This window comes from Pan paniscus, chromosome 19 (assembly GCF_029289425.2).
Source record: "Pan paniscus chromosome 19, NHGRI_mPanPan1-v2.0_pri, whole genome shotgun sequence".
Lineage (NCBI taxonomy): Eukaryota > Metazoa > Chordata > Mammalia > Primates > Hominidae > Pan > Pan paniscus.
Window position 1 is genome coordinate 91,745,189 of NC_073268.2, and position 16,789 is coordinate 91,761,977.

The following is a 16,789-nucleotide window of genomic DNA, read 5'->3' on the forward strand; positions in this document are numbered from 1 at the left end:
TAGAAAGATTTGGCCTCTAACAAGGGGAGTGGATCACCCCTCCTGACGTGTCCTAAATGTTGTCACGTGGGCCCTCCAGGCCTGCCCACCTGCTTTTGCCGGCACAGTGCCTCAGATGTTTCCCTTCTGGAGAATCTATATTTAACCCCCACTGCAGGGGGAGGCTGCAGGTAGATCTTGCCCTGGGCCAGTGCCCGCCTTCCTTGCTAAGACTGCTCTTTCTAGAGGTGGCTCTGCCATGACACTCTGGTGTCTTGGCCCTCTTCATTGGCACTGGGTCATGCTGATGCCGTCTACTTTGGACATCATGTCCATGGGCTGGGCAGGACCCCCTTCCTGAGGACGCCTGTGGCACTGGCCACAGTAGGTAAGCCTGGATGCCCCGAGGTGGTTCTCCACTCTCCCATCGAAAGCCAGGGCAGTGACCTGTGGGGGAGTTTGGGTGAGAGATAAGCAGTTAACCCTTGATGCCCTCGATAAACCAGCGCGGACCAGCCACCTGTGAGCCTCCCCATAAAAGACACATTCTAAAAAGTTTGCAAGACCGAATCCAAAAAACTCTATTCCTGCTTCCCGTTGAAAGGACATAGCCCTTCCGAAGTCTCCTGTGGCTCACAGTTCTGCTGAGGACTTGATCTCATGTTAAAATTGAAAACCAGGATTTAGTCCCTGCGTATCAACACCAACCCCTAAACCCTACTTCGGATGATTCTGGAACTGATTAACCAGTTGGGGCTTTGTTCATTATTTTCTCCATGGCTCCTCTGCTGTGTGATCTTTTCACTGCTCACTATACTGTCATCCAGAGAGCGTCAGGAAACCTCAGCAGTGAAAGCAGCCTGGTCTCGGTTTATCTTACTTGCGTGCAGTTCTGGGCAAAGGCAGGGTGGAGAAAGAGAATAGATTAATTTTTTTGTTTTGTTTTGTCGAGACAGTCTCACTGCGTCACCAGGCTGGAGTGCAGTGGCATGATCTCAGCTCACTGCAACCTCCACCTCCCAGGTTCAAGCTATTCTTCTGCCTCAGCCTCCCAAGTAGCTGGGACTACAGGCTTGCCCCACCACACCCAGCTAATTTTGTTTGTATTTTTAGTAGAGATGGGGTTTCAACATGTGGGCCAGGATGGTCTCAATCTTTGGACCTCGTGATCCACCCGCCTCAGCCTCCCAAAGTTCTGGGATTACAGGCGTGAGCCACCGTGCCTGGCTGAGAATAGGTTAAATTTTAACATGAGGTTAAGTTGGGCTTCGCCTGACTGGAGCCTCATGTTCATGCTGCACATGTAGCTGGTGACCAGGGGCTGGGACGGTGGAGGGGTGGGCTTCTGTCATACACCCCCACCCCCACCCCCTCTGCTCCTCTTCATAGGACAAGATCCAGAAGCTTTATGAACGAAAGATAAAGGAGGGAATGGATATGAACTACATTATCCAAAGGAAGAAAGAATTTCGGAACCCTAGGTAAGTTTCCTTTGAACCTGCAGAGTTTATTGAGTTATTAATGTTGGACTAAGGACTAAGACGTCCCCAAGGAGGTGGTGAGGAAAAGCCCAGAGCCCAAACCATCACCCAGACTTGTCATTACACTGAGTGCCTGCTGGACATGGCAGACTGTGCTAACCCAGCCAGAGGCTTGCCATTTAAGATCCAGACAAAACACAAAGCAATTCATACCGAGACCTAGACGGGGATGAGGGAGACCTGGCTGAGTTCTCGCCCCTGCTCTGAGCCTAAAGCACATGACCTCTCAAGGCCCCTGTCCTCATGGAAGGAATTGGACTAGACAATTACTGTAGGTTCATCTTCCAACTCTAAAAAGCTGATTTTTGCATATAGGTGAGAGGTCTTAGGACCAGAGCGATGTCTGGTCTTACTCCATTGAATGTTCAAGCTAGTGACATACAGGGAAAAGAGCATGGCCCTTGTGTGGGTCTGAGTGTGGTAAGCCCAATCCAGCTATGCAGACTGAAGGTCAATGAGACAAAACTCAGCCATCACCTTGACCCTGTGCTCCTCCCGGCCCCTAGCTAACAGGTCCATCTCCCTGGGAGGGTGGAGGGCCATCAGGAAGCTTGCTTAGAGCAGCTGAGCTGGATTTAAAAGTTGTGAAGGTTTTGTGTCAGCCCCAGGAGCTGGATGGTTCAGGTCCCATGCAGGGACGTGGACTTGTGCCTGCTCAGCGCCGGCGCTGTTCTTTCAGCATCTACGAGAAGCTGATCCAGTTCTGTGCCATTGACGAGCTTGGCACCAACTACCCAAAGGTGCGTCTGGCACACGGGGCTGGAGGGTGATGGGGACACCCAGGGTCCTTTGCTTGTTCCATGGGATTTGACCTGCAGCCACAGAAAGGTCCATGTGGTGGCACGGCTCGTTGAAAGCACAGTCCCCGTCTCTTTTGTTTGAGTCCCTATTGTTCTGAAATAGTCCAATAAAGAGATTCCGGTGGCCGGCCTGGTGCCTGGCCCCTGACTGGTGGGGACATGTGTGGACCTGCTGCTCCTGGGGTTCGCTGGATGGGGGCTTCATGCTCTCATGTTCTTCAGCACTTGCCAGCCGCCCCTTGGCTAAAGACCAAAGATGACAGCCGAGCCCCGGGTAAGGGGACCCCAGACCAAGAAGCTCTATGGGAAGACTCGGGCAAGGAACTTGGGTTTCTGAGTCATTTGTCATCTGAGTCATTCGCCTTTTCCTTTGCAGGATATGTTTGATCCCCATGGCTGGTCTGAGGACTCCTACTATGAGGCATTAGGTAGCCTTTCGTCCCTCCTCCCATATACCTCGTCCGCCCACCCGACTGTCCCTTTATCCAGTCAGTTGGTTATCCAGGTGACACATATTTCAGGGTCTCCTCTATGTCAGGCCATGTTCAAGGGGGCTGAGTACAGGCCTGAATGAGACAGACCCACCCCTGCCTTAAGAGGCTTATGCCACAGCCAAGAAGATGGAACGTCACGCCAGTAACGCCAGCATCGATGAGTGTTGGTGATGACGGAGTTGCTGGGTACAGGGGAGCTTTGGCAAGCAGGGTCATCTAATCTGGCCAAAGGGATGGGAAGGCCTCACTGACAAAACTGTGTTCAAGCTGAGGTTTGAAGAGGCAGAGGGGCCAGGCAGGTGTAGGCAGAATGTTCTGAGGCCAGTGAGAGGATGGCTTTTTCTTAAGATACCAGTTTGGGAGCACTGGGAGCAATGTCAAAGGGCCCAAACCCCTAGACCATAGGTCTTAAGCCTGCAGCCCATGGCCCAGATCTTGGCCTGTAGAGGTGCTTTGTTTGGCCTTCATGAATTTTGTCATCTTTTAATTTGAATTCATTGCCAACATTTTATATAATCTCTGATTCCAGCTTCTCTCCATCAGTAGGAGGGTAGTCCCCATTGGGCCTGTATTCCCGTGTGTGGCAGTCCACAGGAGCTCAGGAGTAGCTGACCCTTCCAGACACACACAGGGCATGCAGCCCGCCAGTCTGGAGCTGAAGGCCCCTGCCCTATGCCGACCAAGGGCTGGCTTCATTTTGCCAAGCACAAAGAACACTGAGCCCATGAAGGCCTTTAGCCCGCTGAAAAGAACGCAGGGATCAGAGTAGGCTCCCTCAGCCCAGAGCTGCTCGGGGGCCACCTTTGTAACAGCTTCTCTTGTCTTCATAGCCAAGGCCCAGAAAATTGAGATGGACAAATTGGAAAAGGCCAAAAAGGAGCGAACAAAAGTAAGTGATGGCAGACCTCCTAGATGAAAAAGGCACATGTGGAGTGCATGGGTCCTGCTGGCTGAGCCCAGAAGGTGTCCAGCCTGCCCCCAACCCTGGCCCCGTGTCATCACCCGGCGACGCTCTGAGCCTCTCAGCAGGGCCTGTGCGCTGAGCAGACCTGCTGGGTTCACGGCGCTCGTCTGCTGCTTTTGCCCTCGGAGGCTTGTTTGCTACATTGTGCCCCCCTTTCCTCCCCGCCAATTGCAGAGCCTTGGGGGGCTTTGTCCGTTTTGGGTCATGGGGGCCCTTTGTAGCCTGAAGGGAGGGAAATAGTTCCCTAAGAGAGTGCCAGGCCCAGCTTGCGCTGCTCGGTGAGTGTCTTGGCCTCCAGAGCTGCCCTCAGTGGCTCGCCTGGATGCTACCTATTAGGTCCCACGTTAGGGCCCTGAGCACCACTTGTTCCCTGGCAGTGTGGTCTGGGTTCTTCAGGGAGCATCAGTTTGGCTGGGAGACCAAACTGTTATCTCTGGGCCTTGTTCCCTTTGTGACCAGTCTCAGAGCCGGGCATCAGGACACCAGCTCCTCCCACTTCTGGCTCGGCCTGACCATCCTCAAGCAGCTGCGGCCTCCAGACCGCTTCCCTCACCCCAAGCAGAGGGGCTGTGGGGCCTGGGCATGCTGGTGGCCCTCTGGAGGTGCTGGCTGCTGGGCCAGGAACGTGGGAGCTGGTGCAAGGGGATAGTTGGGGTTTCTCATTCTTAACCCTTGATTGAATCTCCCTTCTCTCTCTTTCCCTCTCCCTTCCAAACCCCAGGCTTGTTGCAGGGACGTGTCTGCAGCGCCTGGGGACCGGAGCTGTCCTTCCCCTGTGCGGGCGGGCACCGCCTCCTCCTGGGTGTGAGGAGGAGGGGCCTGGCCAAACGGTTCTGGGCATGTGAGGTGGGGCGGTGGGTGGGGGGTGCCGGGCATGTGCAGAGACCTGGTGATGCCGGGAGGGATACAGTACTGTTTGGAAAGTTCTTTTAAGAGTGAAAAGCCCCTTTGGGTTCTTCTTAGACACCTCGCCCTCCCCCAGATGGGCAGAGCAGAGTTCATTTCCAATGCCTCTTTTGTGTAGTGCCAAGCTCCTGTCCCCCAGGAGCTGACGGATGGCAAAAAGCTGTGGACACCCAGCTTTGCCTGGTCTTATTCTCTTCCCTCTCCCTCTCCAGATTGAGTTTGTGACGGGCACCAAGAAAGGCACCACGACCAACGCCACGTCCACCACCACTACCACTGCCAGCACAGCTGTTGCAGGTAGATTGCAGAGCTGCCCTGCCTCCTGCCACACACATGGAGCCAGGGTCTCCCTGGCTTGTTTGGGCGACAGACAGCACGTGGATCTGGGCCTGGGCTCAGCCTTGCTACTTTGAGAAGCACCTTTGGAGTCTGGGGTGGGCCGCTTCGGGGTCTGCTCCCTAGGCTCCCGCTGGCCTGCAGGGGGAAGGGAAAGAGGGCACCGCTCATTGGTGGATCGTGATCCTGACTTCTGCTTTATCTCCAGATGCTCAGAAGAGAAAGAGCAAGTGGGACTCGGCTATCCCAGTGACAACGATAGCCCAGCCCACCATCCTCACCACCACAGCCACCCTGCCAGCTGTTGTCACGGTCACCACCAGCGCCAGCGGCTCCAAGACCACCGTCATCTCTGCTGTGGGCACCATTGTGAAGAAGGCCAAGCAGTGACCTCAGGGGCCACCCTAGGACTTGAAAGGACCGTGCAGCCCAGTGACCACTGCCCAGTGGGAGGCGCCACTTTGTATATTTCAGGACTGGGACCTGCTCCCCAGATGCCACCTGAGAGGAGCTTCTGTTTGGCATTCCAGATGGAAGGACAGGCAGCACGGGAGCCAGGCGCTGTGGACAGGGTCTGTCCACGCACCACCTGGGGTCTGCCGCCTATTAAAAGTGCCGTATTCTTACCTCTTGGCATCTCAGATGCACTGGCCTCTCCTGCATTCTGTTTGCAGGCAAATGCTTCAGCTCACATGTCCCCCAAGACTCAATAGTCTTGGTTGGGATTATTGCCTCAGGGTTGACAACAGGGTGATGGAGGCCTGGGACGCTGTTCAGAGGGGTGACCCAAGAAGTCACCGTTGTTATCCGTGTGTGCCTCTGGGCATGGACAGGCGGGAGTCCCCGAGCCCCACATATGCCCCATCTGCCGCCTTGATCCCAAAACCCAGCCAGTTCTCGGGTGATGGTGGAGCTGTGCTCCCTTGAGTGCACTTGAGCACTCCCCAGACCAGATCACTTTTTGGACACACCCAGGAAGGCTTTTGAAGTCAAGCCAGTTTCCAGAAGGGCTGGGGGGAGATACTGACCTGTGCAGAGAGTGGGGAGGCGTCAGCGCCTGGCCAGGGCTGCCCCAGTCCTTTGGTGCCCGGTGAGCGCAGCCAGCAGGAGCTGAGCAGCGGGGGAGATGAATCACCTCCTGCCTTGGCCAGGCGGCGGCTCATTGTTTACGGGCAAGCCCTGCTCCTGGGAGGGCTCCTGCCACCCCACCCTTCCTCTGTGTGTTATCTCTGCCCCACAGCAGCCCCTGGGCAGCACCAGTGGCCACTGGGCTCCCCCCGGGGTTGAAACGGGTTTCCCAGACCAGGGGTTCAGAGGAGACTATTTACCCTTCATGATCTTTGGCGATTCTCCACTGGAGCGGAAGGGCTGTGTGTCAAAAGAAGGAAGCCAGGCTGTGAAGGGCCGTGTTGCTTTCAGTGGGTGGGCAGAGGTTTAGAAAGGTGGTTCTGAAATTGCACCTGGTACTCTTGTGGGACCTGGGGAATATAAGGAACTCTGTGCATGAGGTTTCAAAAATAAAAATTGAGTCCACTCTCCCCGTACACACACACTCGGGCACTTCAGGAGGTCAGTTCTCACCCCTTCCTCGATGGGGCTTTAAAGCTCTGGGGAGAAGAGCTGCTCCCCACTCATGCCCCAGAGGGACTGTGAAAAGGCTTCCTGTGACCTCCGGCGGCGGCCCCTCATTAGCCAAGGGCACTGTTTATGTTTTGTGGGAGGCAGCATGGCACCGTGGAAAGGGCAGTAGACGTGGAGCCGGCACCTCTGGTCTGGATTCCGCTTAAAACCAGTTGAGTGGTCTCAAGCCCTTAACCTCTGTAAGTCTGTTTCTTCTCTGAAATCACAGTAATAAAGCGTCGTAAGATGGTTGGGAGGAACCAGAGGTGACTTATGCAAAAGCTTTATAAACTGTAAAGTTCCTGCCAGTGTTTTTTGTTGGCTAAATCCAATTTTTTTTTGTTGTAGACCAAGGAGAGAAGCAAACTCCTGGCCTGTCCCCCGTCTCGTGCTCTGTCGGCGGGGTGGGGTTTGGCAGGTCTTTCCCCTCCCCGCTTTCCTCTGGGCAGCCCTGGCCCTGCCATTCATCTGTCCAGTTAAAGCAGTAATGACTGTCTCCTGTGGGGCCGCAGAGGTAGGGGGCCTGGAGAATGAACATAGGCTTAGAAGTTGGGCAACCCCACGCCAAAACTGCTGCCCCACTTACCAGCCTCGTGAGTTGGGTCAAGGTTTTTAATCCTTCTAGACTTTCATTCACTCTTCTATAAAATGGTGCTTGCCCACCTTAGTCACATCAAGGATGGCCCAGAGGTGTGTGAACAGTTCCTGTTGTGGGTGGATGGCCCAGGCACTAGGGGCCAAAGTTGTTTCTAACCAGTGTGTGTGCTCACCAGAGAACAGTGTCCAAACTGAACTCTGTCCACGGCTCCTACTGTCCCCCACCCACACACCTGCTACCTCTCCCGAGGGCTCTGATCTTGGGTGGGCATCGGGATTCATTTAGCTTCCCACCTTGCACATGTAGTACCCCAGGATGTGTCTCAGGTTTGTATAATCCCCTCCTGACTCTGCTGGACAGGTGGGTGCTCCTTTCTCAACACTCACAGCACCCCCTTGCTTTTAGGATCACACTGAACTGCCTTGTAACCTCTGCCCACAAGCGGGATGAGACAGCTCATGTCTCCTAGTTCTTGTAAGCAGAAACAAAGCAGGCATAAATAACACTCTGCTCCAGTGCCTGGCATGAGATAAGTACACAGGTGATTGGCGGAATGGAGGGATGAAAGGAGAGGTGAGTTTGCTCATCTTCCAAAGGGGTGGTCTCTGCTCCTATGGTCACTGAAATGAAAGTTTCCAGCCCCCAAGCCCTGTGCTCACAGCATCACTCAAGCCGCCTGGGGCTCGATTTCCAAAGGGCTGCTGTCGATTGGTGATGCATTGACAATTATTGAGGTTCAGTGATAGGTACAGGAGTGTTCAATATTCTCTTTAATTTTGTATCTATTTGGAAATCTCTATAATAAGGGATTTTTTTAAGGGCTATTGAGCCTGGTGCAGTGGCTCACGCCTGTAATCCCAGCACTTTGGGAGGCCAAGACGGGCAGATCACAAGGTCAGGAGATTGAGACCATCCTGGCTAACACAGTGAAACCCCGTCTCTACTAAAAATACAAAAAAAAATAGCTGGGTGTGGTGGTGGGCGCCTGTAGTCCCAGCTACTCAGGAGGCTGAGGCAGGAGAATGGCGTGAACCCAGGAGGCGGAGCTTGCAGTGAACCGAGATCGCCCCACTGCACTCCAGCCTGGGCGATAGAGTAAGGCTCCGTCTCAAAAAAAAAAAAAAAAAAAAGCCGGGCGTGGTGGCAGGTGCCTGTAATCCTAGCTACTTGGGAGGCTGAGGCAGGAGAATCGCTTGAACCCAGGAGGCGAAGGTTGCAGTGAGCCTAGATTGCGCCATTGCACTCCAGCCTGAGCGACAAGAGCAAAACTCCCTCTCAGGGGTGGAGGGGGTTGGAAGGCTATTAAGCCACACAAAAAAGAACAAGGGGCCGGGCGCAGTGGTTCACGTCTGTAATCCCAGCACTTTGGGAGGCCAAGGGACTGGATCACATGAGGCCAGGAGTTCGAGACCAGCCTGACCAACATAGTGAACCCCCGTCTCTACTAAAAAAAAAAAAACACACAAAAAAACTAGCTGGTCGTGGTGGCGCATACCTGTAGTCCCAGCTAGTTGGGAGACTGAGGCAGGAGAATAGCTTGAACCCGGGAGGCAGAGGTTGCAGTGAGCTGAGATTGCGCCAATGCTCTTCAGCCTGGGCAACAAGAGCAAAAACTCCGTCTCAAAAAAAAAAAAAAAAAAAGGGAGCCGGGCGCGGTGGCTCATGCCTTTTAATCCCAGGACTTTGGGAGGCCAAGGCGGGCAGATCACAAGGACAGGAATTCAAGACCAGCCTGGCCAACATGGTGAAACCCCATGTCTACTAAAAATACAAAAATTAGCCTGGTGTGATGGCAGGTGCTTATAATCCCAGCTACTCAGGAGGCCGAGGCAGGAGAATTGCTTGAAGCCGGGCAGCAGAGATTGCAGTGAGCCGAGATTGCGCCACTGCACTCCAGCCTGGGCAATACAGTGAGACTCTGTCTCAAAAAAAAAAAAAATTGAAAAAAAGATCTTCATGGATAGATTATTTGGAGTGATCTTTAGGAGAGATTAAATGAAAAAAGGTATCAAACAGTACATGTAATAAATTATCTTGTATAAGAAGGGAGAAAATACTATACAAATAAAAAATAATTGGCTGGGCGTGGTGGCTCATGTCTGTAATCCCAACACTTTGGGAGGAGGCAGGCAGATCACTTGAGGCCAGGAGTTCGAGACCAGCCTGGCCAACGTGGTGAAACCCCATCTCTACTAAAAATACAAAAATCAGCCGATAATGATGGTGGGCACCTGTAGTCCCAGCTAGTTGGGAGGTTGAGGCAAGAGAATCACTTGAACCTGGGAGGCAGAGGTTACAGTGAGCCAAGATCATGCCACTGCACTCCACCCTGGGCAACAGGGCGAGACTCTTATCTTAAATAATAATAATAATAATAATTGCCAGGTGTGGGGGCATGCACCTGTAGTTCCAGCTGCTCAGGTAGCTGAGATGGGAAGATCCCTTGAGCCCAGGAGTTGGAGGCTGCTGTGAGCCAAGATTTCGCCACTGCATTCCAGCCTGAACCACAGCAAGACTCCATCTCTAAAAAAAAATAATAGAAGAAGGAGCTACAAAAATAAAACCAAATAAATTAAGAAAAATCTCTAATATTAAATTTGAATGATTTGAATGAAGATATCAATATGAACTCAGGATTTAAGAAAAAGATACATTTCCTATCTGTCCATTGCAAGGAGCTAGGACCTCCTGCTTTGTATATGGTGAGTTAAAAAAAAAAAAAAAAAAAAAACCTGGAAGCAATGACAGACACCCTGGTAGCATCCAGCACACAGTATTCACATCGTGGTCTCTAATACCATTCCCCACTGAAAGGAACCAAGCCGGGGCCCCTTGGAGAAACAGCAGATCCTGAAATCTAAGTAGGACTGGGGCAGTTCTAGAAAGCAGGGAAGACACGGAAGTCAGATCAAAATGTCAAAAAAGCTAGGGTGAAGGGGTCTGCTACTGGCCAAATTTGGTTACATTTGAACATGAAGGAAGAATGATTACAATGAATTGTGTGTTCTTTGTTTTTTGTTTTTGAGACAGCGTCTCACTCTGTTGCCCAGGCTGGAGTGCAGTGGCACGGTCTCGGTTCACTGCAACTTCTGCCTCCTGAGTTCAAGCGGTTCTCCTGCCTCAGCCTCCCGAGTAGCTGGGATTACAGATGCCCACCACCACGCCCAGCTAATTTTTGTATTTTTAGTAGAGACGGGGTGTCACCATGTTGGCCAGGCTGGCCTCAAAACTCCTGACCTCAGGTGATCCACCCTCCTTGGTTTTCCAAAGTGCTGGGATTACAGGCGTGAGCCACTGCACCTGGCCTACAATGAATTGTAAACTATTGAGCAAATAAAAATTCTTTCATTCACAGTGATAATTTGAAAAAAAAATGTATTTGCCACCATTAGACTTGAATATATCTACTCCTTACTCTGAAATTGATAATTAGGTGAGAAGAATTAACCATTGTGCACCATTGATGGGATTTTGAAGTGCAACTGCTGTGGAAACAGTATGGCAGTTCTTCAAAAGTTTCTTTTTTTTTTTAAGACAGTCTCACTCTGTTGCCCAGGCTGGAGTGCAGGGGTGCCATCTTGGTTCACTGCAACCTACTCCTAGGCTCAAGCAATCCTCCTGCCTCAGCCCCCAAAGTATCCGGGACTATAGGCATGAGCCACCATGCTCGGCTAATTTTTGGTTGGTTGGTTGGTTTTTTGAGACAGTCTCACTCTGTCACCCAGGCTGGAATGCAGTGGTGCGATCTTGGCTCACTGCAACCTCTGTCTCCTGGGTTCAAGCAATTCTCCTGCTTCAGCCTCCCAAGTAGCTGGGACTACGGCACGTGGCACCATACCCAACTAACTGTTGTCTTTTTGGTAGAGACAGGGTTTCACTATGTTGGCCAGAGTGGTCTCGAACTCCTGACCTCAGGTGATCCACCTCCCTCAGCCTCCCAAAGTGCTGGGATTATAGGCATGAGCCACCATGCCCAGCCAGTCCTTCAAAAGTTAAAAATAGAACTATCATATGACCCAGTGGTCCCACTTCTGGATATATATCCAAAATAATTGAAGGCAGGGTCTCAAAGAGATAGTTACACACTCATGTTCATAGCAGCATCATTCACAGTAGCCAAGAGGTGGAAGTGCCCAAATGTCCATTGACAGATGAGTGAATAAACAAATAATGATATATACATACAATATACATACACTCATACTTAAATATTCAGCCTTAAAAAGGAAGGAAATCCTGTCACATTCAACACATGAATGAACCTCAAGGACGTTATGCTAAGTGCAATAAGCCAGTCACAATAAGAAATACTGAATAATTCCATTTATATGAGACATCCAGTGTAGACAAATTCATAACAGACAGGAAGTAGAATGGTGGTTGCTAGGAACTGGGGATGCAGAAGGGTGAAATGGAGAGTTGCTTAATGGGTACAGGATTTTAGTTTTGCCAAATGAAAAGTTCTGGTGATCTGTTACACAACAATAAATATATTGAACTGTACACTTAAAAAATGGTAAAGATGGTGAACTTTAGCGTGTTTTCAGGATCTTTTTATATTTTATTTTATTTATTTATTTATTTTAAGATGGAGTCTCGCTCTGTCGCCTAGGCTGGAGTGCAGTGGCGCGATCTCCGCTCACTGCAAGCTCAGCCTTCTGGGTTCACGCCATTCTCCTGCCTCAGCCTCCCGAGTAACTGGGACTTCAGGCACCTGCCACCACTCCTAGCTAATTTTTTTTGTATTTTTTGTAGAGACGGGGTTTCACCGTGTTAGCCAGGATGATCTCCATCTCCTGATCTCGTGATCCACCTGTCTCGGCCCCCCAAAGTGCTGGGATTATAGGCATGAGCCACCATACCCGGCCCATCTTTTTTAAAAAAAATATTTTGGGTTGCTGTGTAATAGTAATTTTTTAAAGTTTCTATAACTCAAAACTTTATTTAAAAAAGCATTTACCCTGCATTTTTAGGGGAACATAGTTCATTCCTAGTTGATTAAAGGAAGCTCCTTTTTTTTTTTTAATCAGAAAGACACTTATTAAATGTAGAAAGGAGCTGGGCACAATGGCTCACACCTGTAATCCCAGCACTTTGGGAGGCTGAGGTGGGAAGATCACCTGAGGTCAGGAGCTCAAGACCAGCCTGGCCAAATGTCGAAACACCGACTCTACTAAAAAAAAAAAAAAAAAATTTAGCCAGGTGTGGTGGCATGCACCTGTACTCCCAGGTACTCGGGGGGCTGAGGCAGGAGAATCACTTGAACCCAAGAGGTGGAGTTTGCAATGAGCTGAGATCACGCCACTGCACTCCAGCCTGGGCAACAGAGCGAGACTCTGTCTCAAAAAAAAATAAAAATAAAAAAATAAAAAATTTAAAATTAAAAAAAATAGGGCTGGGCACAGTGGCTCACGCCTGTAATCGCAGCATTTTGGGAGGCCAAGGTGGGCAGATCACGAGGTCAGGAGATCGAGACCGTCCTGGTTAGTACGATGAAACCCCGTCTCTACTAAAATACAAAAAATTAGCCAGGCGTGGTGGCACGTGCCTGTAGTCCCAGTTACTCGGGAGGCTGAAGCAGGAGAATGGCATGAACCCGGGAGGCAGAGCTTGCAATGAGCTGAGATCGTGCCACTGCACTCCAGCCTGGGCGACAGAACAAGACTCCATCTCAAATAAATAAATAAATAAATAAATAAATAAATAAATAAATAAATATTTAAAAAATTAAAATGTAGAAAGGAAGGTAGAAACAGAAAATTGCAATTTTTCAGCCCCAAAAATGATACAGGTGCCCTTAGACTTATAATAGGGTTATGTCCAGATAAACCCATTGTAAGTCAAAAATGTAAGTGGAAGATGCATTTAATACCCTGATAAATCCATAGTAAAGTAAAAAAAATCTTAAGTCAAATCATTGTAAGTCCAAATGCTCAACTTATGATAATGTTACATCCCAATAAACCCCATCTTAAAGTTAAAAAATTCTAAATCAAACCATCTAGGTTGGGGACAGTCTAATTGATTCAAGCCAGGGTCACCAATGAGTGCTAAAACGATTCAGTGAAAGCTTGTTGGGAAACGGACAGGGAGACAAAGCATCATCCTCCTCCCCTAGATAACCTCCTTTTTTTCTTTTTATTGTTTAATTAATTTTTTTTTGAGACAGAGTCTTGCTCTGTCGCCCAGGATGGAGTGCAGTGGTGCGATCTTGGCTCACTGCAACCTCTGCCTCCTGGGTTCAAGCAATTCTCATGCCTCAGCTTCCCAAGTAACTGGGATTACAGGTACGCGCCACCACACCCAGGTCTTTTTTTTTTTTTTTTCTGAGATGGAGCCTTTCTCTGTTGCCCGGGCTGTAGTGTAGTGGTGTGATCTCTGCTCACCACGACCTCCACCTGCCGGGTTCAAGCAGTTCTTCTGCCTCAGCCTCCCGAGTAGCTGGGACTACAGGCACATGCCGCCATGCCTGGCTAATTTTTGTATTTTTAGTAGAGATGGGGTTTCACTATATTGGCCAGGCTGGTCTCAAACTCCTGACCTCATGATCCACCCGTCTTGGCCTCCCAAAGTGCTGGGATTATAGTCATGAGCCACAACGCCGAGACTTTTTTTTTTTTTAGTAGAGACGAGATTTCCTCATGTTGACCAGGATGGTCTTGAACTCCTGGCTTCAAGTGATCCACCTGTCTTGGCCTCCCAAAGTGCTGGGATTACAGACGTGAGCCACTGTGCCCGGCTTATTGTTTAATTTAATTTTTTTTTCTTTTAGAGAGACAAGATATCACTCTGTCTCCCAGGCTAGAGTGCCGTGGCTTGATAGCTCACTGCAGCCTCAAACTCCTGGGCTCAAGGGATCCTTTTGCCTTACCTCACAGGTGCACGGCACCACACCCAGCCAATTTTATTTTTATTTTTTGCAGAGCCGGGGCCTCCCTGTGCTGCCCAGACTAGCTTTGCACTGCTGTCCTCAAGCGATCCTCTAGCCTCAGCTTCCCAAAGTGCTTGGATTACAGGTACATTACTTCTTATTTTATTTTATTTTATTTTTTTTTGAGATGGAGTCTCGCTCTGTCGCCCAGGCTGGAGTGCAGTGTCGCGATCTCGGCTCACTGAAAGCCCCGCCTCCCAGGTTCACACCATTCTCCTGCCTCAGCCTCCGGAGTAGCTGGGACTACAGGTGCCCGCCGCCACACCTGGCTTATTTTTTGTATTTTTAGTAGAGACGGGGTTTCACTGTGTTAGCCAGGATGGTCTTGATCTCCTGACCTCGTGATCTGCTCACCTCGGCCTCCCAAAGTGCTGGGATTACAGGTAGATTACTTTTTTTTGTTTTTTTTTTTGAGACAGTGTCTCGCTCTGTCGCCCATGTTGGTGTGCAGTGGCGCGATCTCGGCTCACTGCAAGCTCCGCCTCCCAGGTTCACGCCATTCTCCTGCCTCAGCCTCCCGAGTAGCTGGGACTACAGGCGCCCGCCACCACGCCCGGCTAATTTTTTGTATTTTTAGTAGAGACGGGGTTTCACCATGTTGGCCAGGATGGTCTCGATCTCCTGACCTCATGTTCCGCCCACCTCAGCCTCCCAAAGTGCTAGGATTACGGGCATAAGCCACCGCACCCGGCTACAGGTAGATTACTTCTTAATCACAAAGTGAAAATTGGTATTTTTACATTGGGAGAGATGGCAGTCACTTCCTTAACCAAGTGATTGGCTTAAGCATCACTACTAGGCACCTGGCATCAATTGCCACCTGCAAACCACACAGCACCACCTGTGACCATCCTTGCCAAAAATATTTAACTTAACTCTAATCTGACCTTTAGCCCTATACCTCAGTTTACAAGGGGCTGAAAGAAAGGCCCAGCGACACCATGAGGAGGCATTCCAGAAGGAAGCTTCCCATGAGGAAGACAAGTCAAGAAAGGGGAGCATTCTGCAGGACAGCTGGCCCAACTCCTTAAAAGGTCAACATGGGGGCCGGGCACAGTGGCTCATGCTTTTAATCCCAGCACTTTGGGATGCCGAGGTGGGTGGATCACTTGAGGCCAGGAGTTCGAGACCCACCTGGCCAATATGGCGAAACCCCCATCTCTACCAAAAAGAAAATACTAAAAATTAGCTGGGTGCAGTGGCACACACCTGTGGTCCCAGCTACTCGGGGGACTGAGGCAGGAGAATCACTTGAGCCCAGGAGGCAGAGGTTGCAGTGAGCCAAGATCTCGCCACTGCGCTCCAGCCTGGGTAACAGAGTGAGACTGGCTAAAAAAAAACGTGAATGTGGGCTGGGCGTGGTGGCTCACGCCTGTAATCCCAGCACTTTGGGAGGACGAGGTGGGCGGATCACGAGGTCAGGAGATCGAGACCATCCTGGCTAACATGGTGAAACCCCATCTCTACTAAAAATACAAAAAAAAAAAAAAAAAATTAGCCAGGGGTGGTGGCGGTTGCCTGTAGTCCCAGCTACTCCGGAGGCTGAGGCAGGAGAATGGCGTGAACCTGGGAGGCGGAGCTTGCAGTGAGCTGAGATCGCGCCACTGCACTACAGCTTGGGCAACAGAGCGAGAATCTGTCTCAAAAAAAAAAAAAAAAAAAAAAAAAAAAAAAAGGAATGTAGGGCAGGGGATGGGATGGTGAGGATTCTATTTTAGAATGACAGACAAAACAATCAAATGCAATAGGTGGCATGGATTGGACTCAAATTCAAAAGGAAATCTTTATAATAGACATTTTGGAGTCAACTAAGAAAATTTGAATATGGACTGAATCACACATCATTTAATGGAGACATTATTTCCTTAGGTGTGAAAAGGGGCCGGGCTCAGTGGCTCACACCTGTAATCCCAGCATTTTGGGAGGCCAAGGCGGGCAGATCACCAGAGGTCAGGAGTTCAAGACCAGCCTGGCCAACACGGCGAAACCCCGTCTCTACAAAAAATACAAAAATTTAGCTGGGCGTGGTGGCATGCACCTGTAGTCCCAGCTACTCGGGAGGCTGAGGTAGAATTGCTTGAACCCAGAAGACAGAGGCTGCAGTGAGCCGAGATTGCACCATTGTACTCCAGCCTGGGCAACAAGAGCAAAATTCTGTCTCAAAAAAATAAAGGGGGGTATTGAGGTTATGTGGGGTACTGTTCTTGAGAGATACATGCTGGAGTGTTGAGGATGAAATGGCAGGATAAGTGCAACTTCAAATTTAAAAATATACAAATGTTTAACAAATATATAAATAAATACAGCAAAATATTATTCTTGAGTCTAGTTGGTAAAAATACGGGTGATTTTTGTATTCTTTCAACTTTTTGGGGCATGGTGGCTCACGCCTGCAATCCTTGCACTTTGGGAGGCTGAAACGGGAGGATTGCTTGAGCCCAGGAGTTCAAGACCAACCTGAGCAACATGGTGAAACTCTGTCTCTACAAAATAAAAATTAAAAACTTATCCAGGATTTGTGGTACACACCTGTAGTCTCAGCTACTCAGGAAGCTGAGGTGGGAGGATCACTGGAGCCCAGGAGGTTGAGGCTGCAGGGAGCCTCGATCGTGGCACTGCC

The 16,789-nt window shown here is 50.2% G+C and overlaps 1 protein-coding gene across 10 annotated transcripts in view; it reads left to right on the forward strand.

Moving 5' to 3' along the window:
- Positions 1-6,900, forward strand: part of SAP30BP (SAP30 binding protein) — a 40,475-nt gene extending 33,575 nt beyond the window's left edge. For 5 of the 10 annotated variants that reach the window (XM_034942892.3, XM_034942894.3, XM_055101531.2 and 2 more), the window contains 7 exons: positions 1,369-1,460; positions 2,200-2,260; positions 2,697-2,748; positions 3,645-3,703; positions 4,500-4,580; positions 4,897-4,981; positions 5,229-6,900. In XM_034942892.3, the coding sequence (XP_034798783.1) occupies positions 1,369-1,460; positions 2,200-2,260; positions 2,697-2,748; positions 3,645-3,703; positions 4,500-4,580; positions 4,897-4,981; positions 5,229-5,410 (612 nt within the window). In that variant the 3' untranslated portion in view covers positions 5,411-6,900. The remainder of the gene's footprint in view (positions 1-1,368; positions 1,461-2,199; positions 2,261-2,696; positions 2,749-3,644; positions 3,704-4,499; positions 4,581-4,896; positions 4,982-5,228) is intronic. The other 5 variants (XM_003813281.6, XM_008965844.6, XM_055101532.2 and 2 more) reach the window with 1 other exon arrangement.
- Positions 6,901-16,789: the final 9,889 nt, after the last annotated feature.